The sequence below is a fragment of the Lepidothrix coronata genome, unplaced genomic scaffold (assembly GCF_001604755.1).
Source record: "Lepidothrix coronata isolate B3197 unplaced genomic scaffold, Lepidothrix_coronata-1.0 Scaffold77, whole genome shotgun sequence".
Classification (NCBI taxonomy): domain Eukaryota; kingdom Metazoa; phylum Chordata; class Aves; order Passeriformes; family Pipridae; genus Lepidothrix; species Lepidothrix coronata.
In genome coordinates this window covers 1,673,962-1,701,238 of record NW_016690257.1, presented here as the reverse complement: position 1 = coordinate 1,701,238, position 27,277 = coordinate 1,673,962, and the positions used below count along the sequence as shown (strand labels likewise).

Below are 27,277 nucleotides of genomic sequence, written 5' to 3'. Positions count from 1 at the left end.
ACTGCTAGGGAGGGGGGAAAATAATAAAAAGGAAAACAGAAGATAAATAGGGATACCTAAAGCTTTCATTCTGAGACAGGCTGCCTGTGATGCCTGTGCTGGGAGAAGGGTGGTCAATATCTACCCTGGCTCCATCTGGCAGATCCCACAATCCAAAACCACCTTTTTGGGTGCCCTTGGGAACTCACAAAAGCAAAAGGAATCAATTCATCGTGAACACAGAGCTAGAATCTGACACTCAGTACCACATAGAATTGCCAGGGCCAAAAATACAAGCTGGCAATACCGTTTTGAGGGAATACCAGCAGAAGGGCCATTTATTATTTCCCCTGTTTCTTCTGCTCTTTCCCTAAGTGCCCACTTCTGGGCACTGTCAGACTGTGGTGAAGCATCTCTGTAATTCACTACAGCTTTTTATTGAGACTTTCTCAGAGCCAAGGCTGCAAATGCCACTAAGGAAAATGATGGATGCTGCAGGCTTTAGGAAATGAACCATTCTCTGATTGCTTGCTTAGCCGAGCAATTTGCAATGTGATAGACAGAAATTATATCATCCAGTGTCAATTTGTCTATTCATTTTTCCCTCTCCACATGTTTCCTTTCCTTGATTGAATAATCACTAACAATAATCACAAGCAGCTGGGGGAAGGAAGTACATCCATCAGTTTTAATGTCAGCAGGAATGAGAACTGATTCCTCCAGCATTCACCACAGCTCTGCATCTTCAAAGTCATTTACGTTTTCCTTATACCAGCACTAATATCCAGATTGCATTATCTCTATTACCTACTCCTATTTCAGCTTATAATCTAGGAACAATAGAATGCCAATTGGGAAAATACCCAATTTCAAAAAAATAGAGGGTTGTTTCATCTGCTATTCTGTATTGCTGCAAATATTTTTACATTTATGTTTTAATTCTCTTAGAATATTGATGGAAATGTAAGTTTGTAAGACTGAGCCTGAATAAGACAGAGCAGATCCAAGGAATATGATTTTATATGAAGGATGAGGACTGTAAAGGACAGAGCTGTTAGGAAGGCGTAAGTAGGCAAATCCCTGGGACTGCAGAACTTTTCAAAGGTTGTCTCTGCACAGATTGCTACTGTCAGTAAAAAATTACCTTACTGTGCCCAGATATTCTATAGGCAACAATCCAGAATATGCACTGAATGTTCAGTGATCAAAATACCAAATTTTCAATTTGTTTCACTTTATAACCCTAAATATACTTTTACATATTTCTGAATGATGCTATATCACCATATAATTCCACAGTGGTATTATATAGTTTTATGAACTCATTTCTATCAGCTGAGCTTCCAACTCCCTCCCTGTTCAGAGACAGGGAACAGCAGAAAATACAAAATTAGATTGAAGGCACAACAAGTGGCCCAAAGATTTCCTTTCACAGGAAACTGTTAAAGTGGTTTGTTTATTCAATAGAATTAAATCATCTTTCAAACACAGTGACACAGACCAAAAAACAAAAATACCCTGATTACTGTTCTAGTTATGGCTTACAGCAATTGATAGGCTTTCTATTACAACCATAGTACAGCCACAGAAACAATAACAAGCAAAAGTTACAGGGTGTAGGCTTGACAACAGAAAGGTGAGTCAATGGATTAACATCAGCATGAAACCAACATGACTGCCTGGATTTCTCCACCCTCACTGTCACCACCTTATAGAAATAAGAGACATGAAACAGCTTTATTTTCACCATAACCCAAGCTCCCCCAGCGCGAAGACACGAAGTTTTACTCCAGTATTCCCGAACTAAGGATTTGTTTTCCACCAGGTGAAAACCAGGGGCATATTCAACAGGCAGCAGCTGTTCAATGTGATTTACATGGGCCAAATGCAGAGGTTTGATCAGGGACCTCGTGTCTGACAACAAGGAGGGCCAAGAAATGGAGCGAAAATCATCATCACGTCCTGTCCCAGACAGAGCAGGGACAGTCAGTTTTCCTTGTCTTTAAGGGAACAGGCTCCAATGCACACATAAGTGTGTGTCACTTGGCCAACACAAGGTTAACAAATAGGGACTAACTCAATTCTGCTTGTTTCACAATGCTAAAACAGGGAATAACCAGAGTCTTCACAAGCCACTTGGAGCACTGGAGATACTTCAGTGTCTTGGTCCATCAGACAGTTTCAGGTAGAACAGACAACTAGCCAACAGAGTATCTGATTTTTCTGGCTTAATTTGTCACTGCTTTACATGCTAACACATTTTACAGTGATTAGTACAGTTAAAAACATACATCAACTTACCCAAAGATCAAACACCGAGAACATTTATGGCTTCTAAATAGAAAGTCAAGCGTATTTACATCTTTCAATCCTTGAAGTGCTGAGGCAGATTTGTCTTTCTTTAAGCTTCCCACTGTGTCCCAATCCCTCATTTCTCATGTTTGTTGTATACTCAGGGTTTTGAGGAGCATTGGAGGCGCTGGCACCCTGGGATCCAGGCTCTCTCACCCTAACCCCTGGCGTGCATCTGGATTTCCCTTAAGTTCATTTAAAAAAAAAGCACTTTAGTAAAATTTTCAATTGAATACAATTTTTTTTTTTGTTTTGAATACCGTGCGGACAACACAGGGATGCCCAGCAACCTCACCCACATTAGACAGGATGATAATAAGACATAAAATGATAATAATCTCTGAGGGTTTTTGGGGAGAAGCAAGTTATTGGCTTGACCTACAAACATTGAAGACCTGATTTCTCTTTCTACTGAAGCCAAATGCAAATGTTGTGCTGGCTTCAAAGGGAACAGGCTACATCCTGCCTTGAACACATTCATATCACTGATGAATTCCATGCTGGTATTTTAAAGCAAGCAGAAAAAAACCCCTATTTTCTTGAGGCCTGTGATTCTCATACATACAGTCGGGTACAGAGGGCCCATGTGTAATTTCATACAGCAATTTACACTACCACGATGAAGTGCTTTGCATAGATGAGCTTGAAAAGATGACTTGATAAAATCTGGAAGGGAGAGTGACAGTCACAACACTTCTGCTTCCAGATGAGCTTGTTCTTTATGCACACTAAAAACATGGTATTGCTACTGCACCATATCTAAAGTATACTAAAAAAAAATGTATCTAAAGTCAAGTGAGTAAGAAACAAGAGGCTGCTCTTTCTGCCCGTGATTAGGGCCTGTTTCTGGAGTACATCAAAATTTCCACACACTTCTCTGGATTTCAGAAAAGGCCCTACACATAAATACTGACCTCTTTATTCCTAAAAACCTCAGCTCACTCCAGAATTTCCCAGGGAGCTTGGCCCTTCAGGGATTGCAGAATTTTACCCTTCTTCTCATGCTCGTGAAAGCACACTCAAATGCCCATTTCAGAGCTCTCCACGTTCACCACCCAAGCGGACAAGTGGACAATCCTCAGAGGATCAAGAAGGGCAGATTCTCTATCGTGCCACGTCTCAGTGTTTATCCACCTCGGTTTCCCTCACACACAAAACCAGAGATTGCTCCTTGCTGCCAGGGAGAGCTGAGCACGGGCAGTCCACCCACACAGCTGCGTCACTACCAGTGTTTTTGCCTTCAAGGTCTGAGCAACATATCTACTGATTCACCAAGCCCCCACAGAGTGGACTATTCTTAGAGCTGATTTCCTTCCGTTTCCTACATCTGACCATCTTGAGTGAACATCACCATTAATTTATCATCAGTCAAGCCTGCATGGGGGCAGATTTTTGGGGGACTGGAGAAGCTACCCCTGATTGCTGCAAGCTGTGAAGCTTCATCTATCATCTCTGCCATGGTATTCCACATTCCATGTTATTCAGAGCACTAAAGGCTCTGGACCAGAGTTGTACCTGCAATCTCCTATATTCCCTTCACGTTGCTTTTCCCGCTGACCACAGACCTACTCCCCATGGTGTCTCTCCTCCCCAGGATCCCAGCAGGAGGAGCTGCCATGGCGTGGCTCTCCCTTTGCAATTCATGAGCTGGCTTTGACAACCCTGTTGCAATCACAGAAAATATGCTAAAATATTATAATGACCCTATCACCATTGAATCCATTCTGTCCAACAGCAAAGCTGGATTTCATAAATCAGAAGCAATCAGCTAAACTGTTCTGACTAAATACTTCCTTCCCTTTGATGAAAGCACTGGCAGATTCATAAGCTTCCTCTGTTGACCTGACAATAAAGTCAAAGCAATCCTAGCTATGTTTTTCCAACTGGATTTGTATTGCCAGTGTGTGCAAATCTCAGGAACTTCTTATGAGATTCTTCTAAATATGAGGAGACGGGGATTAAACTGTCATATTTCCTCCCTCCCTGTCTCAGGTTTTATACCCTCGTCAACAGAGCTGGGATTACGGCTTGAGCTTAGGATGTGGCAGCAGACAGCTGACAGACTTTCTTCCTGGACAGATCAGACTTTTCTATGGGGGATTCCTCTGGGGCCTGAAGCCTTTTCTGTGGGAAAGCATGACATGCTGTGCATGTCCTTCACTTGCAGCAGACACACCTGACAGTCACTTCTTATCACTCAGCTGTCCCCTTGTCCAAAGGTTAACACTGGACATTTGGAGCTTTGACCACATGGGAGAAGGGAAAACAAAATGTCCTTAAATTCAGACAAATCATTGATGTCAAAGAGTATTTTCTTATGCTCAGCGCACAAAAGAATGATGGCAGAAAACAAGGAGGGTCCTTCTTTCTGCAAAAGCCCTTCTGCATATGGCATTTCTGACAAATGCCATAGTTTTGCAAGCACATTTTTTAGCAACATCTGAAAAATGAATCAGAAAGTGAACATGTTGCAACATGCATTTCATCTCAAGGACTATTTTATATATATTTCTTTAATTATCTCACTGGCTTGCCAATCACTCCTTATATCTAACTATACACCTATGTACACCTTCACAGACATGTCTGGGCCTGCTTCTGCAGTCCCTACACAAATAAAATACCCACTCATTTGAGTGGGAGCTCTTTTCAGATAAATGTGGCAAGACTGGGCCTTTGGTGCATACGCGCGAGTATCCTGCACACGCTTTTTAAAATCATTAAAAAAATATAGTAGCTATAGATTTATAAGCAATCAAAATCTAAACACAGTAAAACTGCACTTATTACAGTGAATTTACATTGCTCATTTGTATGAAGCAAACAAAGGAAAGGAAATGTCTGTGACCCTGTAATTACAGATGAACTGTAATACAAGTTTTGCTTGTCCTTTTGTCTGTCCAAAAGGATTTATGCAACCAAAAAGAGGGATTTGCACCATTTCTGTCAACACATGGGTGCTTCTCAAGTGCTTTCCCATCTTTTTTGAAGTATCTTTTGCAAAGTGTCAGACTCCTTTCCGTTGATTTTGTTCACTTCGATCACCACAGTAAAGAAAAAATCCCTTACTAGAGAAGGTAACCTTAGCAGAGCAGCAGCAGCAAAGCAATCCTGAAGTCACTACCAGTCCCAAACTCAGGCAGGATAAGGAGTAAGGGCTCTAGGTGCCAACTTCAGTGTCATTACTGTTGTCATAAAGCTTTAATGCACAGCAAGACGGCCAACCCGCAGGGTGTCATTGCTCTCTAAATAGCACTTTCATTACAGCACTTCATTGTCAAAGCCCTTTGCACACAAATTCACAAAACACAGCGAAGACAACGATCTCTTTTGCATATGAAACCAAGGAAACCGTTTCACCCACAGGTTCATTGGTGCGCTGCCTACTTCACAGGTAGACCATACAGGGATGTTCACTAACACACAGTGTTACTCCAAGATCGAAACAACGACACCACAAACACATAAAGCTTAAGCACTGTTCCTTCACCCGCCCCTGGCTGGTGTATCTCAAGTGAGTTCCGACACCTTTTTCAAGGATATGCGTTACTTTTAAGGTAATCAGACCTCTGGAGTGCAGTGTAAAGTTTAAGTAAATACACCCTCACGTACCATCCAGGTCACTGCTGACCAGTAGGGACTTTTGAAATGGTGACCATCAGCTTTCACCTCCTTTGTGATCACTTTGTCTGTAGTGTGAGCAAGTTTCACAACTCTAAGCATGGCACAGGTGCTTTTAAAAGAAGCTTTGTGCATTCATACATTACAATATCCAAGTCCAGATTTGGATTTAAACCCTCTCCCCCACACCAAAACAACAACAACAAAAAAATAAAGTATCCCTCATACAGAACTTTAAACTTAAAATCCTTGATCATGTATCTTGTAATCTACGTCAGACAAGACAAGGCACTGGACAACAGCCCAAGTGCTTCAGACTAAGAACTAAGACAGGGAAACTCTGTTCATTTAACTATGCCAACACGTCTGAAGCAGCAATCCTTACCTTCCTGTGTGTGCAGTCACACCAGTAGGAAAGGGCAAAAACCAGCAGCGTGCTACAGCAAAATAAACTTCAGCAACCTGTAGCACCTTTTCTGCATCAGGATTTTGCCAGTTCAACTGCAGCAGAAAAACTAAGCTTGGCATAAGTGACAGAGTTACACTGATAACATTTAAAGAATACACCAGCCCTTTTACTATCCTAGTAACATTCTCAACATACATAAATGCCATGTTAAAACATTTGACATCTTGAGATGCATAATTTTAAAATAAGCATCATAATCTAAGCCACAAAATATCTTCTCTGTGTTTTAGCTTCATTTCCTGACATTACTTATTACAGATACCTGAAAATGTTAACTCGACCTGCCCAGTGACTCAACATTCAGATACTCTTACAAAGTCTTTAATAAAAATCAATGAGGAAATGGTTTTTTTTCTATCATATGCTGTGATACTTTAACCAAAAAAATCAACTTGTAAAATATAAGTATGTAATCTCCTTGCTATTCAGCCTGAGAAAACCTTGCAGGAGTGTGAAGGAGCACGTTTCCTCAACAAGGACTCCAATCTGAAGCTGAGATGGTCTCTACAGGAGGAAGTACACACATTACCCATGGGATAGCTAGAAGGAAAGCATCACAGACAAAGAGAAAGAAAACACGATCAAGCATAGGAGAACAGAAATATATGACACAAGAAGGAAGAAGAAAGAAACTCTAAAACAATATCACAATATGATTCACACAATTACCTGTTGCTGTGAATGGGAGTTTAACATTCTGTTCTATCCTGGCTGAAAAAATTCATAAAGTGATTTTGTTTATTCCTAATACATCTATTTGCTATTTTTGAACAACACTTTGTGACAATACATAACAAAGACCTTAAGTTATATATCCCCATTAAGCTATACTGCTAAAGAGTATTTTCAAAAACCTAAATGCCAGAGAGCAGTGCTCTCAATAAAACCTGACAATGCCCCAAGGTACTCGATTCAGAAACCTATGTAAAGTCGTACAGTCTACTCTGAAATTCTCCACCACTGATTTTCCTCAAAAGTTTGGTGCTTTTTTTGATAGTGAAATGATAAATATATTAATGTGCTCTGTTTATCCCTAAATCTATTGGAAATGTGCTTCTTATCTGACTTGCTTTCCAGGGCAGTGTGTACCCTGGGGCACAGGAGTTTTTCTCCTCCTACACTATTACGGACCCAACTCTGCTTTCAGGAAAGATGCTGGTATCCTAGATCCTATGGGATGCAATGCCTTGAGGAAATTTATATCAAACAATTATTGCATAATCTCCATGTGTAATAAAACTTCCTACACCATACATAGGCATCGAGTTCCCGTTACACTTTCCCAGTGTCCCTGTCAGCTGCAGGTCCCCGTGTGAACCCGCAGGATCCCCTTGCTGTGCATGTGGAGGAAATTGAATATTTCTGAGGGCATGGCGTGAAAGCCGGGTCGGGGCTTCACGTTGTCGTAGTAGTGGTGAGTTATAAAAATCCCTGAGGGGTTCATGGGGAAGGCCCAGAAGCCGAAGAGGTGGACCTCTTCGCAGAGCTCCAGGGCAGCAGTCACCAGGATCAGCCCGGTGCTGACCCGCTTGGCCCGCACCCCTTGGCCGAGCCAGTAGCGCGAGACGTTGATGAGATACTGGGGGTGGAAGTAATAAACAGCCTGCTGGGACTCGAAGTCGTCCAGGACGTATTTGACCCGGATGGACACGTCCGTGTTGCGGGTGTTGTAGAAAGCCGGCAGCAGCACGGACGCGTTCTCGTACACCTGCAGCACGTCGTAGAAGGGCTTCCTCCACTTCTCCAGCTTGTGGAATCTAGAGGGGGGAGAGGGTGTGAGGGACGGTCAGTCAACACCCAGCACAAAACCAAACCTCCAGTGGGCTTTCGCCACAGTGTTTCTGATGCAGAGGTAATCAAAGTGATGTTTCGGTTGCCAAGGGGAATTTGTTTAGATCTGTAGCTGCGGCATCAGTGTGAAATGTAGGGCAAAAATTCAGGGGATGAAAAAATTCATCCTGTGCTCTCTTTTGGCTATAAATTAATTAAACAGCGGGAAAACCTTGTAGACATTTCTGATCATGTCTCACTTCTCGTTTTATTGTTAGACATATGTCATTCTTCCAAGGTGTGGAGCAGCTGGATGGTGCACTATGCAGTGCAGAGCTGTATAGAAACACCAAAGCTAGCAAACACCAAAGCTAGCAAATGTCTGAAATGTCTAACTTTAACATTTAAAAGAAATACAACATCAAACAACTGATTTTTTGTTGCTTGAGAAAAGAAACACATTCCCCCATAAGAAAGCAAAGCAGTAATTAGCCCCATGGCCCCAAACCTGTCAGCAAGGTGGCAATAGGTTATTAACAAATTTTAAATTGAAATCACCCAGCCAATCCTGGCCACAAAGTTTAACTGGCATTTCTTTAAAATGTATGACAATGTCTGTTACTTTATTTACTTGATGATCTTTAAAGTCTTTTCCAGCCTTAACAACTCTGATTCTATAATTTAAGTTGCTAAATTTAATTTAAGAGTCTATAATCTAGTTGCTTCCACCTTGAATGTTTCTAAGATGTTTGCCTGGGGCTTGCAAACATAAGACTTCCAGGGAAAGGATGCCTCTGTTGTTTTAATTTTAGCTGATGACCTTTCCTTTTCTATCATCAAAGTGCAGGTTTAAGTGTTTAACACGTTTCTACAAGTTGTTACTTATTCCATATACTGAATAAATTACATGCAGAATTTAATGTATGATTCATAGCATCAGTTTAAAGTAATATTTGGGGGAAAAATTCTCCATAACAGTCAAAAGAGATGAAAATACAAAAAGCAGAAACAACCTCTCAGTGATTATACTGGGATTGACAGTCACGACATCCGTCTTTACCCCAACATCCATGAAGTATTTCTCAGATATAGGAGGCAAATTGCATCTATAAAGCAAAGAAATCAGTAAGACAGTTAAAAAAATTCCTTGAACCTTTTCAGGACTAGAAAATAGAATTGATTTCAGCATTTCTGCCAAGCAGCAAATATAGAAGGAGATTGAGAATTGAAAATTGCATCAGAACCTGTTGATACCCAAACTGTGCAGTAAAATAACAAGTTCTTGAGGGCTGTATGAAGACCCCTTCTCTTCTGCCAGCCTGTGAAAGATGATCCTTTTTTGCAGATGTAGCCAATGCTCATTTTGCTTCCTTAATAGCAGTTTACCTATTTACTCTAGCATTTTAGGATGAGAAATGGGTTGAAGCCTCAAGGCCAATCAACCAGTAAAATCAAAGGCTTGCTCAGCAATAGCTGTTTTCAATAATTAATAAACTATATCTATAACATCGCTTTTAACATGCTTTGGTTTATACCTAAGAGGATTTAGGGGAAATGTTCCACAAGAGACAAATCAATCCAGTCCTAATTAACCCAAAAGTATCTGCTTCCCTTCCTTTTGCATTTATAAGCATCTCCCAGCGAAGTGCAATAGCAGGAATTCTGACTGTACAGGTTCACCACGGGACATCAAACCTATTAGGAGCAAACTTGTGAAGATTTGCAAACCTTGATTTTGCCCAGCTTCCTTTCACCTTGGCCTTGTCCCAGATACATCATCTCACAAAATTTAGAGCATCCCTCAAGAGATGCTGAAGTTACTGAAACACACACACATGAACTATCACACAGGCTTGACTTCCACAGGAAGCACAGCTGAATAAAAAAGCCTCAGAGACAAAACATGTGGCCTGACAAGTAGTTTTACACCCATTTTAAGCTAGTGTAAGGTACTGACATTTTGAAAACTTTTTGAAGTGAGCTACAGGCCTCAATAAAAGCCATCATGGTAAAGATCCCTACATCTCAAAAATAGTGCTTGGTTCACAAAGTTCTCCATATTTCTGAAGATCGTGGCTGAACAGGAGAAAATTGTGAAGGTATTTAGGGTAAGAGATGCTTAGTGTTTTCACATTACCACAGTTCAGCTGTCAGGATGATTTCTCAGTCAAAGGGAGAGGGCAAGCACAAAAATCCTTCAAAATCCTTCTGAGACTCAAGAGGTTCACATCTGCCTTCCAGAAAGTCCCTCTTTATCAGGTCAGAGAATTTTTTTTTAGCTATCTTTCTCAGAGGTAGTGTTATTTCCAGCACTTTTCTCTGCTAGGTCATGCAACATTCTTCTAAAGTCCTCCAGCATCCCCCGTTCCACCTAGCACTGGGCACTGTGACCATTTGAAAAAGGGTTTTCAAATAATCAGCTTCAATACTTTTAAACAGTAAACTCCCACCAGGACTAAGAATGACTGATTTTTTTTGGAAGTGGTAATTCCTTATAAAAACTATAAAGTCTGCATAAACTGTATTTTTTTTGATAACACTCCAAAAATTCACCCCAACAAAGACAGCATCTCTAAATGCACCCAGTGTTTCCTCACTGGGAGGAAACAGAGCTCTGCTCTGGCCAGTAGATGGAGATAGACAATAACTACTAGTAACTGCAATTCTTGTGCATATTGTATATATTCTACTATACTACAATTAACTGCTTTCAGAATTCATTTCATAGAACAATCTGGGTTGCACCCTGCTGGCCACAAGCTTTCTGACAAGAAAAGATTCCCCTAGGTGTCCTGAAGGTGTTGCTGAGTGTTAATCATGCTCCTTGTGAAATATTTCAAAGAATTATTTCATTGGTGATCAAGATGACGATTCCTGATAGTTTGGTGGACTGATGCCTGGAAAGCAGGTGTGTTCAGACCCAACCCTTTAGTTTAAAACTGAAGTCAGCAGATCTTGAGTTTTAAAACACTGTCACATCTTTGTGCATAATCCACGTATTTTGGAGATAGATAGTGAACCAGGGGTTTCTTTTGCACTAATAGTGATGTATTTATTCATATTTCAGTTCTACCTAGACCTCTACTTAATTAATTACTATTAACAAATACAACTCAATTTCTAAGTTCTGTAATCATCTGCTCTTTATTTTTTTATCAGTTTTGGTACCGTTCAAGGAAGAGTAACAGTGGTAAAAAAGGGACTTTCACTAGAAGCCCTTAAACGTAAATTATGAGACTTTTGATGTCCATTTTTCTGCTTCAGCTTAAAAACTTGTCATCTCCATGTGTAACATGCACTGCTCCTTTCTGATATACTGAGAGCTGTGATCCAACACAACATCTACAATAACTATTTAAACTGTGTAGGGTACACCAGGCTTTTAAGAAGCAAATTATGTGAAACTTGAACTGTTCCACAGACTCTTTTTTTTTCCATCAAAAACTAAAACAATAATTTTCTATAAAGTTGGAATGAGGCAAATGCAAGGGTCTGAAAACAATGAATACTGAAAGTAGGACCTGCAAAATTTTGTAACTAATGTGATGTCAAATTAAAATAAGACTGCAATGAGCCAAAACCTGACCTAATTTTTGGTGGTGTGAAGTCAGAGAAATTAATTGTTTTGTTCACAGTTATTCCAAACTGACAGCAACACACCCAAGATCAGAAAATAGGCCAACAGAAATAAAGAGATTGTTCTTCTCTCCAGAACAGGTCGTGAATCTTTGAGCTAGCGGTCATATGCCATGACCCAGCCAAAGAGCTTAACAGGATTTAGAAAGGGATTAGTCATGCATATGAATAATAAAAAAAAAAATAAAAAAATCTTTCTCATATATATTAAGGATTATAAAATTGCTGCTAGGCTCCGTTATCCAGGACCAGCAGTTGAGGGACATCCCAGTTCATGCAAAACCTGGATGACTCCACATATAGAGGGGAACACAGCAGGAAGACACTCAACCGTCGAAGTTATTCCAGTGTCTCTGCACACCCTGGATTGATTATTGATTACTGTTATTGATAACCCCTGTTATCCAGCACCTGAGCTCTGCGCCAGTTCAGAAACACAATTCTGAGGCACGTGAGCTGCTAGCTATTAACATCTGGCCAAGCAATAGAGGCTGGGCCTCTGTTTCAGATCTGCCCCAGTAAACCATGGCCAGGTTCACGGGACACTGCTCATAGGCTAATGTCCATGGAAAGATAAATCCATGGCCTGAGTGACAGGGGCCATCCTGAAAGAGGACATCAGGCTTTGTCAACAAGTCAATTATTAACTCCATGTAGTTGGGGAGAAATAATTCCCTAAAGCATAATTTTTAAATAAATATGGTGAGCTGTTTTGTTGGGGTTTTTTTTTGAAACATGGCCTTTTGTGCCAGAAGCAGGCTTGATACAGCCGATTCAGCAAATCCCCTGTTTCCAAGTGAGAAAGAATAGCTTTGGATTGCTTTATTTGTCATTAGAACAGGCAAGAAAAGAAAAAAAAGAAAATTGGAGCAGTGGTGGTTACCGAAACACGAAGTCTGCGCTGTCAATCTCCCGGCCACATCTGCTGTTCTTCAGAATTCCTCCATTCCCAACCACTGCACACCTCTTAAACTGGGAGCGGTGGTACGGCATGTCCTGCAACAGCACAGCAAGGAAACAGTTAAAAAGCCAAAAAACACGGAGGAGGCGACAAGTCTCTTTTCTGCTTTTTCCTTTTTTTTTTTTTGGTGCTCCTTGCTGCAGGTGCATTGATCATAGGATGCTGACACTGGTTCTGGGGTGCAATATTCCCGTGCTGTACGTGAACGGATGGGATTGTTTGCTGTGTGATTCGAGACAGCATGGGCCACTAACCCAGATGAAAAAAAGAAAAAAAAAAAAGAAAGAAACAATAGCTTGCTTTCTTCCTAAATTGAATAATGGAAGGAGTACTTTTAGGCACTTGCTTTCCCTTTTTGGTTTCCACACGAGGGCATGAACCATGAATTAGTGAACCCCAGGCATTGTTTTCTGAGCTGCCTGCAAACTTCTCGCTCCTCAGGCTCTATGTCCTGCTTTTGAGAAGTCTGCACACAGAGTTCCAGAGCAGCCAGGAAAACACAAGAAGTCTGACAGCCACTACAGCCATTTGTCAGAAAACAGCCCAAATTTTAGTGCTTACTACCACAAATTGTACTAATAGTATTAATGGTTATGAATTAACATTTGTATTACCAGCACTAGAGCCTTTGGTCAGACACTTCTTTGGACTTGTTGTAGGAGCATCCCTCGTCTTTCTGTAATCTTTGGGCAAAATTCTGCCCTCACACACAGACATGCAGCTGCTGCTGGAGCCAGAGAGAGTGAAAATTCACATCCTGGGAACAAACTGGGCTGCTAGGGTGAGAGGGCTGTGATGCAGAGCCTCGCCTCACTACACCTTATGAATATGTAGAGATGTGCTTATATAAGCATGAGAGTGCTCGTTTTGGTACATACATATTTTATCAATAATTTCGTTACCGCGAACTACAGAGGGATGCAGTGGTGGCTTGACATTTCTGGGTGATTATTCCCAGGATCTTTCCACGGCATTCATAAGCCATGAGGCAAAAGGGCATGCAATTACACCTGCCTGAGAAAAGCAGCAGCTGTCTGGCAGAGAGGAAATATAGAGCTGTCTGCGCTTTGTGCAGCAATCTCTTAACACAAAATGCCTCAGCAGCTCTGAAAGAGAAGTCAGAAGCCAGGTGTCTGTGCTCAGCACAAGGCTCCTGCCTTCCCAGTGTTGCTTCTGTGTTTTCAGCCCTTTATCATCTATATTTGCCACGCTGCAGCCCTGCTCTAATGCAGTGGGGTGGCTTTGGCCACATAGGTGCTGCCCTGTGAATCCCAAAGGCATTTTGGTACATAATAAAGCCTCCAAAGCATCCTCAATCCTACCTGGATAAACACAACAGCAGCTATAGCACACTCCTAGCAAAAGTGTAGGCGTTTAGTCTTTCATGCAATCAGCTGCATAATCAGGCAGGGTTTTGAGGATAATACTCCTGGACTTAGATGTGCCTGTTTTTTGCATGTCTCCAGATGCCAAAGTACTTTCCTGGATCCAAGCCTTTCCTCTGCTTCAGCCCCAGTCCCCCATGTGCACATTTAGGTAACGGCACTACCCTACCTCTTAGCAGTGCTCAGAAGGCAACTGGATTAAAAGTGGTTAGACCCTGAAGGGCAAGTTCAATGGCACAAATCTAAGCACTTAACCTGAATGTTTGTCTGATTTCATTTATCCCCTCCAAATACCCCACTGTAAATTGATGAGGTGTGCCCATGATAAATCAGCAGCCACATAAGCCCATTCCTGTGCATCAGTCACTATGTGCAGTGGGAATTGCCCACTGCTTATAACCTTGAATGGCCTTGAGGTCAAGGATTACTTGCTAAAAATGTTTTGGCTAATCCTTTTACATTTTATAATTTATAATTTATTATTTGTATTTTTAAACAATATATTTAAAAATTGTGCAGCCTGTTCACGGATAATCTGCAGATGAAAATAGGTTTAAAAATAGTCAATCTTTTTGAATATGAAATATAAAATAATCATGCCAAAAAGAAATGTGGGTCTACCCCAAATGGTGTATTTATTATACATGAAAATTGTACTCTGAAAAGTTCTGACCAGTGAGTATCTCTTTATTCAGCTTTCTTAGGTCACTTCATTAGTTACTTTGCTCCTAGATCAGCAACAGTCTGCAGGAAATTGTATATATTGCAGATGACCACTAAAAAAATAGGATGGTTGGCTAAAATATTGTATGAGAAAGAAACATTTTCAAAGTATAAGCAATGAATTTTGTAGAAATGTCAGTCAACTGCTAAATGCTTGGCTACAGGATAGTGTCTAGTGCGGCAAGTATAGTGAAGCTGATTCTGCAAATGGGCAGAGGCACCTTTGGAAACATTTTGAAGATTTCTTGGTTGATATGGAAGATTCCACTAGTGTCCACTTCATATTTCAGTTTAGTTCCCAGGGGAGTGTTTTTCTGGGTGGTGAACAGAAAGGCAGGGGCATTGCAACACCTCGACAGAGTAGACCTGTGAAATGAAAAAGAGAGAAATAAGATTAAGGAGCTGAAGGCATGATAAAGGATTTGCAATTGCTGTTACTCCTAAAAAGGGATTTTTCAGCAAAAAGAAACATTTTAGCTGTAGGAGGGGTAAGATGGTGCTTTGCTGGATTTTCCTTCAGCAAATTTTGGATTTGGTGAAATTTTCCTTGATTGAGAAAATTATGGGGGGGAAAAAAAAGAGAATAAATGAGACGTGCATCTGTCTTTCCTAATCTGTGGGAAATACATGTGGAAATTCTGCCCTGTTCCAGGGCAGAAGGTGAGCTTCTGCCCCCAATATCCTGGGGACACCACCTTAAAAAATTAGGCCTTTCTGCTTTAGAGATCTTCCACACTTTGCAAATTATATTCTCATCACTGGGCAGGAAATGCAGGGGCTAAAGAGTTTGTCTGGGGATGTGGATGTTTGGCAGGGCAGGTACTTAAACACAGAAATACCTGAAGGCACTGCCCCACTTACCAGACTACTGCGGGGCACAGCAAACTTTGAGTGCAAAAAAAGCTTTTAAAGGTCTTAGTTTTGCCTTTGGTCCAGCGTATGTGCACCAGGAAGATGTTGTGGCTCTGATAGGTGGGTGGGTGCCGGGCAAATTGGTCATGGCTGTGACTCCAAAATCTCAGACAAATGGCCAAAATTTTCTGTGTCTCTGGGACAAAATCACAGGTATTCTGATGCAAACAAGAACCGCATGAAATCCCAAAAATGGGAATTATGACATGAGAGAAAAAACATTCAGCTCTGAGCCCTTTACCACGTTTCTTATGAAACTTAAATAGGAACAGCAGCTTTCCAAATTAGGTTCCATTTCTTAGCTCCCATCTTTCCCTGAAAGCTTTTCTTCTATTACTGGTGGAACTGAAAGCCCTGACTTCAGGTCCCTCTTATTCCAGAGACAGTTTATTTCCCAGTCACTGCATTTTGCTCTTTTAATGAAAAATACATGTCATGGCAAATGCACAAACATGAAGACAAAGCCAAATGGCTCTCAAATAACCTAGATTAAATACCTTGCCTCTAGGGTGTGTGGCCTCATTATGAGCTGAAAAAATAACCCAGTCTTCTTTATGGGCTCTGTTACAAGCACCAGAAAGCAAATACAGAATTATGCAAACATTTCAGTGATGTCCAATTACTATTATGTACTTGACTCATGTGGAATGACACAATATGATGATCAGATCAAGGCAGCAAATGAGACTGTATAAGTCAGTGAATAATCTCTAACAGCAAAATTACTAAATAATTACAAGCAAGTATTGAAATTAAGTTGTGATATTTGGGATGTGAAAAAAACTCTTTATTGATTCTGCATTAAGGAATGGAAAGAGATGTTGTTCCATGATGACCAATTGGTTTTCCAGCGTCACATTCCTTAATGCAAATGTCTGATATCTGATGGAGGAAGAGACTCAATGAAATTGTTTTCCCTAGTCTTCAGATATAAACACTAGTGTGATTTTTGTGCTTCCTCCCTCCCTGCTGCTTAAGTAGCTACCATTTAACTTCTGTTGGATTCTTCCCATCTCACCAGATGGTCCAGAACTGGCAAAGTTCAAAATCCCACAGCTCAGAGCTGTTATACCTTTCAGCCTCCTACTAGCCAACCTCCAAACTCAGAGACTTTGGTCTGGATTTGAGAGGCTGCAGTTCCCCCACACACTCACACACCGAAGTCTCTGTCTCATTGCACAGAAATGAAATAGGCTTTGAACACTTTCTTTGTTTTGTTTTGTTCTCATGACTACCATGATTGGTGTTCCTGGAGCCAACTCCCAAGGGCTAGGTTACATCTAGGTGCCAGTGGGGGTTTCTGACGTGGCGATACATCAATCTCTCCTCTTTTTCTCTTCTCAAAATCGATTCTCTTTTTTCTCTCAGTGCACAGGGAGGAGAGGAGTTCTTTGTTTAATGTGCTGGTGTTGGTGGCCTCAGACAGACTGATGCTCCTCCTGTCCTGATGGTCTTTATACAGTCCCCTGCCATTGCTCCCACCACTGCACTCCTCCCATACCTCTTCACACCTCAGCGTGTTCCTTGCACTCTGGGAACAATCATTACTGCTCTTACTCCAAGCTGTCTTTAAGATAATGAGCTGTAATCTTGAGTGGTTCCTCTCTTCAAAACAGGCTCTGATAATTGCCCACACCAAGTAATTTCCAGGAAAAAATATAGTAAAATATCCGTAAAAAATTTATGGGCGCAGATCACATTGGAAAACCTCCTGTGTGCCTGGGACTAACAATGTTATTTTTAAAGATGTCAGTGACTAACTCAGCACATGCATTCTCACATTCTCTCATTAACTCCTGACAGCTATTTCCTGGAATCATGCAAAAGAATTTAGGATAGAGCAGGTGGCTTTATTCTAAACAACAGCTCTGAATTGTACCAGTGGCTTACAGACTTAACCAGTCTCTGCAATACTTACTCTGAAAGAACGTGTTTTGTCTAAACCTACACAAATATGGCACTTGAATATATCAATATACAGCATTCAAAAATTGTTTTGGCTCCTTTCTACTATTTCCCTCACAAGATCAGTTTCAAAAGCTGTATCTTGAGAGGATCATGGGGGACCTTCAGCAAAGACAAACTCACAGGAAGGAAGACAGAGTTCTTCAGAAACAAACTGAGAGGTCTTGGGAAACACAAAAAAATATGTAGGTAGCCTGTGAATAATAGCTGAGAAGCCAATTAAAAAAAACAAAAGGAAGTCATAAACAAGGTCCGACAACCTTGTCAGACACCACAGAAGATGTCCAATTTTAATATTTCATCAGCCAAATTTGAAGTATCAATAATTCTAGCCTTCCAGATCACCACAGAGTTAGGTTGATGTATCAGGTGCAGCCATTAAGGCTTGTCTCCATCCTCACTTCTGCCTGAATCATACCTGTAAGTCTTTCCCCTACCAAATTCCTTGCCTTTCCTTGAAGACTCTTCCACATGACAGAAAAGCATACTTTTACCTTGCTGTTGACATTTCAAAAGTAGGAAAAAAGTCCATATTTATTCAAAAGGATGGTACCCCAAGAGCTAGTGTTATAATAGTTACTCTTGTTATCCATATGAAGGTTTGATCTCTCTACAGGAAGCTAAACTCAAACTGAAGTATATTTTACTCAGTCTCACTAATGTGGACCATTCTCACTTGAATAAATTGGCTTCTGTGACATTCATCTCCCATTTGCACATCTGTAGGTTCTTCCATCTGTCGAACAATTCAGTTTGCTTCACCCTAAAAGATAAAATGAAAAGAAAAATAAAAATTCAGTTTATTAGAAGGGCTTCTTTTCCTAAAACACCCGCAGGCAGGGTACCATGCTGTTGGCTTTTGACCAGTCAGCCTAGCTGGTACAAAATGTGTCATTTTTACTTGTTTTTCTGCTCAGACATAGCCACTCTTAGCCACATGTACACCGGTACTGATGTTTGGGAGTGATTTCTGTTCCCTGATTTGCTTTCTCAATTTCTCCAGGATAAAAAAAAAACGCAAAATTGACCAAGAAGCACCTACTCTACCAAAATCTGCTGGGAAGCCAGTGAGGGTCTGGCAACTGGGTTTGGATGGTGGTGGTGGGGAATTGCATCTCTCAGAAGGGCCCAGGAGGGGGTATTGGGAAAGAGGATACATTAGGCCAACTATGCCTGAGTTTCAGAGAGTTTAACTTAATCCATGAGATCCTACAGCATGGCACTGTAGGTAAACTTATTTTCTGAACTGCAAGAGCACACACGTGGGCATCTGTGATGGTAAGAGGACAAGAAAAGCTCTTTACATAAGGAACTCTCCCTCTTCTTCTCTTAATCAATGTACCTGCAGTCACATTAGAAAATGAGACTCCTATTTCTACGGGGCTGATACAAGATGGCATATTTTTTGGTGATATCACCAATTCCAGTCACTCCTACCTTAAAGCTCATATATAGCCTTCTGTATTTGGACAACAGAGATAAAGAAGGCCTTGCAAATATCTAGAGGGAGGGAGCAACTGCATAATTTTGCTAAGAAATTTGGAAGTCTGTGATTTCTTCTAGATTGGTAAGTCTTAATTAGTTCTCTTCAGGCTTGAGGGCTTTGAATATTTGAATAAAGCAAAGAGTTTTAAGATAATTATATATTTAGAGTGAGTAGAACTTAGGATTTCCCAGGCTGTGGAAGTTACAGGAAGGAATTAGGTCATATTGTACTTTCTGTAGCCCACCAGAGCACATTAACTTGGAAATCTTCCATTACCATAAGGTCTGACTCTGGAAATGTAGCACATTAGAAGCAAGAACATCAGTAGAGCCCAGCATAGTAAGAGAGCTTAGTGTCAAATGGCATCTACTGTAGAAGTAAGGATAAATCCATCTGAGCAGGAGCCCACTACCTTCCCTGGGCCGTTGGATAAGATGAAGAAAAATGAGCAATTCCCTGTGCCCTCTGATCAGCGTGCAAAAAAAAAAAAAAAAAAAAAGGCAACTCAAAACTCCCCATCTTCAGCAGAGCATTGGCAGAGCTGTGGCATTCTCACCCCTTCCATTTATTTTTAAGCACTGCAAGTCAGCAAGCAGTGCGAAGTGTGTTACTCGTGTATCCTTCATCCAGTACCAAACACAGAAGGCAAGGACATAACCTACATTTTTCTGTGCTCAAAGTCAGTGGGGGAGACATGTCCAAAATCGTGCAGACCTGGAGCAACAAACTGTATTTTCTGAAGCCTTGACTGCAGAATGTTGTGTCCAATAGGTTCCATTGGCAAACTCACTTCCCTCCCTCCCCCTTCAGTTCCATTGCTATGGCTTCACAGACACGTCTCATTCAACTAATTTGTTTCCTGATCTGCTTACAGGACCACAAAGCACAAATTATAGGGTTTTTACTGTTGCTCGAGTAACATTTTCCTTTCTACTGAGGTTTATGCAGTTGTGAAACTCTCTGCAGCTTGAGGAGGTCAAAAATACAAATGGTCTCAGAAAACATCTAAGTAAATTAATAGAGAAGTCTGTTGTCCACTCTGATTACTGAAGTCTGGACTCCATCTGCCACTCCACAAGTCCCCATGCCAATATTTATTATCAGGAAGAGCTGATCTTTTTGCTTGCTTTCTTAGCCTTCACTGCTGGCCACTGTCAGTGATAGACCCTTGAGCTAGAGGGACACTTGCTGTGAGTCAGTCTGGCTGTTCTTACTCTTCAATTACTGGAAATATGGTATTACAAACACTGTATTTGACTCCAAACAACAACACTGAGTCTGACCAAAATGTCTCAATGTGTGGGAAAAGCCTCCATTTTTTTCAAATGGACCTCAGGTCAAATCCAAATGCTGCTTGCACATGTAAGAGAATCTCAGGAATCCCTGCTGAGATCCCTGTTGATGGGATCTCCTGAGCCTTGCATCTTTCAATAACGTCATTATAAGTTATCATTTTTCATATACTGCCTGAAAAGTAACCCTTTTTTAGCAAACTTTGGTTCATACTTACATTGACAAAACCTTCACCTCAATGATGTCCTGCCGTAGTTCCAGGCATTTGGTAGAGTTGTATTCCAAAGGCCCTTCATAAAACTCAAAATATCTGAAGAAGAACAAGGAAAGATACCATAAATAAGGCTTAGACTGGAAGTCTTGTCTTGCACATCAACAAAACTTTGCTGAATATTGTCATTTATGATTTTTGCCTAACTTAAGACTACACTGCCTGGCTCATGGGCAGGTTATTCCTTCACAGGAGACCACACATGTCATTGCTGATTGTAGAACAGTCACTCATGTCCAGTTTGTCCATCCCTACAGGAGTTCATCCGTCCTGTGGTTCCTGTGACCACCAAGAAGGACCAGCTACCCTTTCCAGCAGTCAGCACTTGGCAGCTGGAACTGATCACTTATGGAACCCTGTTTCCATCTTTCGGGTGCCCAAATGTGCTAAGAGATGAAAAAAACAGTACCATAAGTGTTGTTCTTGGGTGGAAAGCAAAGTGCTAATGGTGTATCCTGTCTATGGAGACTATTCCATGGCAATTGAGCCTTTCATTAGGATTTAGTCTTCTGCTACATTTGGAGGGGAAAGGAGCCAGGGATTTTCTTCTAAAAAAAATGTTTGAGAAGGAGAGGATTTGAATGCTCAGACACAGTACAAACAACAGTGTTATTCTTAATTAAAATATAAGTATAAATCTTTACTTTTTTGGTTAATTTTTCTGCCTTAGACGTTGGACTGGAGTGAAGGGGAAACAAAACACAATGGTAGCTACTCATGTTTAGGGGCAAGAGAAAGCTCGGGCTGTCCAGGGAATTCAATGAGTCTGTATTGAAAGAGCAGACAAGATTTAGGATTTAAACCAAGCTCTGTATCAGTTTCACCACTTATCATTAGGCATCTGGGTTAAAACCTCGTTCCTAAAGCCTGCACATTCCCATGCAGCAGTTAAGGGGACAACTAAGAAACAAGAGAAGATGACCAGGAGAAAAAGGTATTATGAACAAGGCTAGAGCAAATTCTTTTGATGGATCCTTGAAAATCTTGTAATTCGTGAGTCCCTAACTATCCCAAACTATCTTTTGAATTTTCAATAGGAAATAAAAACACAGTGTTCTTGGAAGAGCATTATTTAAGCCACAACCGGAAATGCAATGTTTTGTGTCATTGTAAAATAACATCAAAATTTGTGTTTGACCCAAACATATGTGCTCAGTTCTGCATCCTTGAGTAGGAAAGCCTTGTTAGTTTCCTCAGTAGTTCACCTTTACAGTTAATATTAGAATTTTCGGGGATCCAAAATTGATCTGTTCTGGAGAAGTGCTAAGCACTCACATCTCCATGGGGAACTGTAAAAAGAGAGACTGTCCAGGCATCTCCAGCAGGGCCTCCAAAGGCCAGAGGCATCTAAAATCAAGCAGCTTCTGAATTTTGCTTTTTAAGTTAATACAGAAATCAATGTGATAAAGCAAGGAAAAAAGAAAACCCACAGAAAGGAGAAAGGGACTATAGTGTGTGACTGGAAAAAGTCCAAGAGCCTCCCAAAGCAATCTGCTGGTAACTGGGAACATTTCTATCCTGTCAAATGCTGCTTTAGGAAGTGTCTCCTTCACCTCTACCTGAGGTTTTCACTACCTCAGCTTTGCTAAATCCCCAATCAACCAATTCTGTGATCCAGTGAGGGGCAAAAACCTTGAAAATAAAAAGGGAAAGCCCATATTTAAAAGGTAGCAGGAGGAGAAAAATGAATTCCTAATAAAGAAGTAAACTGATTACTGTCAGAAAAAAAAACAAAAACACAATAGCTCATCAATCTTTAAAAAATGTGTCTCCTTGAAAATGTGTTTTCCTAGTCTTCAAGGCAAAAAAAAAAGAAACTATGAGTTTTTTAGAGGAAATTATGTATTTAAAGTGTTCCATAATCCATGACAACTCTGTGAAAAGACTTCCTCAGCCTCCCTAAGGGAGAACTAACATCAATCTTCACCTGGGCTCTCACCAAAAGGCTTGGGCTCTCCTTCCAGCTCAATCATTCACCTGGGCATGGAGCATTTACTACGGAGCAGCTGAAATCCACTGCACTGACACAGCTCCTGTAGTGCTTTGTCTTGTTGGGATGGAGCTGAGAAACTTGTAGGTTTTGAAAGCTGCTTCAACTGAATTTGGATTAAGAGCTCGCCTGCCTACCCCAGGCCAAAGCCCTGTGTGCATGTACTCCAGGTAACTTTCCCAAACTAAACCAAAGTCTCTCTCTAGAGAGGACTTGGTACTGGTCACAGAGTTTGCCAGGGCTTAAGGAGTCCCCTTTGGCTTTTAGTACAGGCAATCTTTTCATCCTTCTGAAATGCTCTTTTTTTTTTTTTTTTTTTTACTGTCTTTTGCCTTATCAATTCTTTAGTTTGGTTCTTTGAGTCAGACAAGGCTGGGACCCTAAATGTGCGTGTTCTACACAATAGCTAGAGGCAGGATACACCCCCCCACAACACTCAGCACGTTACACACCACTGCTGCTTCTTAAGATGTAGGGGGGATAGCAATGTCTATCAGTCTCACCCTTGCCTGTCACCTAACACTGGATTTCAGTACCTTGCATGTGCCTCAGGACAGATAAGAACAGCAAAAATCTAGATTAGCTTGTATTTTTATCTCTCCTGTGCACTTCTGGCTCTGCTGCTAAGTTGGAGAACGGCAGCTCAGATGTCAAGCAGCACATGCTGTCACGTGGGAGCACCACAGCAGGGGAAAGCTGGCTTCAGCCTGTGGCACTGGAGTCAAAGACGTCGTTTTATGAAATGGAGATGAAATTTCCTGTGTCCCAGCCATTCCCTTTGATCGTTGCCTGTTTACGCAATCCACAAACCAAAAATAGAAATGGGAAAGGATGTGTTACCGAAGTGGTGGAGGGTTAAGGAGGAAAGGACTGGGTAAAAAATAAACTACTTCTGGATCTGAAGGGAAATCAATCCATGAGGCAGCACTGCATTTGTAGTAGAGGTATTCCATCAGCCCACAGCTTCGGAGAGCACAGGACTGTCCTGCAAGTCTCTAACTCTCACCACAGCTCCAGATTCCCCTGGGAGTATTGAATTCACCCTTTGGCACCTCGTGGAAGTGCAGAGGGAGGATATGTGGAAGAAGCTGGATGACACACTGCAGATGGGACACCTCCCTCCTGAGGAAAAGGCAGGGGACACTGACAGCCGTGTCGTTCTGTGCTGAGAGGGCAGAAGATGCTGCTGGCCACGGGGTGAGCTCGACTGAAACTAACCCAGTGTGCCCAAGCCACTGAAAAATCATTATCTGGGCTGTCCTTCATAAGCCCTGAACCACACTGAAACAGGCAGCCAGTCACTGAAGCCTCCTTAGTCTTAGTGCTGCTGATGCTGCAGCAGTGAGGTTGCAATCATTAATGATGCTGCAACATCATTAAGGATTTTTCAAGGCAGTATCTGGTCAATAAACTAAGAAAAAAAAAAAGAAGATTCCTCTTCTTCTCCCAGGAGTGTTCATGCTATTCATTTGCTTCACAGCAATTCCCCTCCTGCTACAGACAGGGAGGCAAATTAGCAGAGGCAGTTCCCTGGAGCACCAGCCAACCTCTTCCCACAGAAGTGCTTCATGTTGTTCTTCCCTGGAATACAGCTTTTGCACAACACCAGGCTCTAACACAAGGAACATGGGTTCCCTCAACCCCCAGAGATGCCCTTTAAACCCAACTCCTCCTCTTGCCAGGGTCTGGTCCTGCTGGGAGTGTTTGGAGACCAGGCCCCCGTGCTTTCCCACAGGAAGCATCACTCTCACCCACTCCCTGGGCTCTGAGAGCTCCTTCTGCCTATTAACTCCCACTCTAAAAACATGTAGTTCCCTGTGAAGGAAGATGCATTTGCCTGTCAGAAAGCTTAATTAGCCCAAATGGAAACCGTCCTCCCCACCATCCTCCTCGGTCTGATCTCCAGCTAAGAAGCAACGGTGTAGTTCAGTTTATTTTGATTTATGCTCTTGATTAGTGCCAAATGACAAACCTAACTACACTACTTACTCCTTTTGCTACAGGAAAGGTCTATGTTTCAGCTTTACACAAATGACAGTCAAGTTTTATGATCCATAAAACAGAGCTGATGTCACCACCAGAATGTCCTCTCTCTTCACTGGCTTCGCTTCCCCTGCTGAAATATAAATAACTTTTATCCCTCAAAGGTCACAAGTCTACAGGAAAACCAATGCAAGAATTCATGGTTCTTTGCAGTAGAGAGCCCAACTACAAATGAATCACACCAAACAGCACAGTTGGAGTGTCCTTTCTCAGGGCACTAGTGTGTAGTGGACACCACACACCACTCACTGCTCTGTGTGCACTCACCTCGATTGTATCTTTCAAATCTACAACACTTTTCCAGGATCAAATCCTGGAAACACCACACAACACGAACACCACACAAGCTGCAAGTGCTCAGAGGGGATGGGTGTTTTATGGCTCTCAGAACTGAGTGCCTGGAAATGAGATGCTATTCACTCTGTAATTTTCCATTTTTGACTGAGACTTTCTTCTTTTCTAACCTTCATGTCCCCCATTGCAACCTCACTTCCAGCTGAGCAGTCTGCTGAGCTCGCTGGTGAGAAACACATTTGGTTTCTCAGCACACCAGCTAACTCTTAGGTCTTTGATCATCTGCAGTTGGGCTGCAGCTGCTTTGATCAGAAGTAAGCTTTTCTTGATCACACTACATGAATAGAAAAGCTCAAGACTTCAATCCTGCCTTCAAATGACGCTTGGGTTGAGACACTGATTAGTCTGATATGTTGAACAAAGGTTTGAAAATATAATTGAGTGTAATGGTCAGGCATCTTTTAAACAAGATTTGACATCTTTCCCCCCACAGAATCTGCCTTCCCATTCATTTTTCTCGCTCCTGCAGTGCCAGTTCTCGACATTGTTTGCCGTGAGGCTGCAGAGCATTGCAGGAAGGATTCCACCTACCCTGCAGGAAAAACAAAGATCTTTCCAAAAATATACATTATCCAGTGACTAAGAAATGAGAATAAATGAACCAAGCCCTGCAGGCTTCCACTAAATACTTATTAAGAGTGCTGTCCAATTATCAGTGCCTGCTCTCATCAGTATGGGCAGATCCACAGCCAACCTCGAGTCTAGATTCACCTCCCCTATTCAGGAACCTTGCAAGTGGGCCAGAGCACATCCCCCAAAGCACATGGGGACTCATATCTGGCAAGGTCAGCGTGGAAACTTCAGGCTCCCCACGTGGAGCATATCATGGCTATAGAGGCTCTGGAAAACTCACCCAGAGTAGAATACAGTAAGTGCTGACTTTACCAGAGGCCACTGTGAGTGAATGACCAAATCCCTCTGGCCTTCGCTTCTGTTAATATTTCTATGTGGCAACATCAGAAACTACAAGATTTGGTCAAAAGGTTTAAGGGCTTGACATCAATGCAGTGATTTTTCTCCCTCAAAGAGTGCTTCCTATCACTTCACATGGCCTGTTCTCCCAAGATTACTTTGGGAAGGCATGATCCCCATTTGGCAGGTAAAGAAGCTGATGTAGATGTTGATTGACAGGATAGTCCATGGCAGATGGGAACAGAGAACTTGGACTCTCTTTTTGTAGACCCTACCTAAACCATAATTACCACCAAGAAGAGGAACAGTCTGATGGAAATCATAATGACCTTTCATACCACACCTTGCAAAAGAAAATGCCTGTGGATGTACCAATGTTAAACGAGATCCCTCTGCTCTGAGAATTGGCAAGTGAAGCAGAACTAATTAAAACTTCACTAAGGCTGTGGCACAAAAAATCACATTGCTGCTTGTGTTGTTTCTGCTGTTTGAGAGCCTGAGTTGACTTACCTGCAGCAGGATGGTGCTTGAAAAACTGAGCTGAGAGAGAAGAAGCTGTGGGCTCAGTGGAGGAGACTGGAAGAGCAGTGGTTTTCTCTTATGCAGGTTGATGAAAACATTTGACTGTGTCATCCTCAGAGACAACAAATATCAAAAGAGATGTTTCACATTCCTCCTGGCTACCACCTGCTGATGACAATGTCACTGGCAATAACTGGTTTAAATCCTTTACCATCTTCGTCTCTAGTGCTAGTAGATGCATTAGATGTCTAACTGATCATGAACCTTCAGTATGTGTATGTAGGTAGGAACAAAATATGTCACTATAAACTGTGTCAGGTAAAAAAATTAAAATGTAAGCAAGAGGAAATGGCCATACACCTTCCTATACATTGTTGTGGTAATAGCTCTTCTGAACTACTGCATTCAGTTCTGACATTTCATCTTCGAGGGTTCAAGATGCTGGCAAGAGTTACAAAAGGACCTGTGGAAATTATATGGATTCTAAAAAATTATGAGAGGCGTATGACGCCTGATCTAAACATATGGTGACTGAGTAAGGAGATACTGCACCAGGAAGCAATTACTAGTGGCAGGAAAGTTTTCAATACAGTATAGCAAGGAAGCCTGGAAGCTAAAGATAGAAATGGCATC

The 27,277-nt window shown here is 41.6% G+C and overlaps 1 protein-coding gene across 4 annotated transcripts in view; it reads right to left on the bottom strand.

Moving 5' to 3' along the window:
• Positions 1-1,045: 1,045 nt before the first annotated feature.
• The window catches only part of ST8SIA5 (ST8 alpha-N-acetyl-neuraminide alpha-2,8-sialyltransferase 5), a 69,300-nt gene continuing 43,068 nt past the window's right edge, over positions 1,046-27,277 (bottom strand). For all 4 annotated transcript variants that reach the window (XM_017819819.1, XM_017819822.1, XM_017819820.1 and 1 more), the window contains 6 exons: positions 20,770-20,862; positions 18,450-18,536; positions 15,118-15,262; positions 12,711-12,823; positions 9,205-9,297; positions 1,046-8,178 (listed from right to left, as the gene is read on the bottom strand). In XM_017819819.1, the coding sequence (XP_017675308.1) occupies positions 7,716-8,178; positions 9,205-9,297; positions 12,711-12,823; positions 15,118-15,262; positions 18,450-18,536; positions 20,770-20,862 (994 nt within the window). In that variant the 3' untranslated portion in view covers positions 1,046-7,715. The remainder of the gene's footprint in view (positions 8,179-9,204; positions 9,298-12,710; positions 12,824-15,117; positions 15,263-18,449; positions 18,537-20,769; positions 20,863-27,277) is intronic.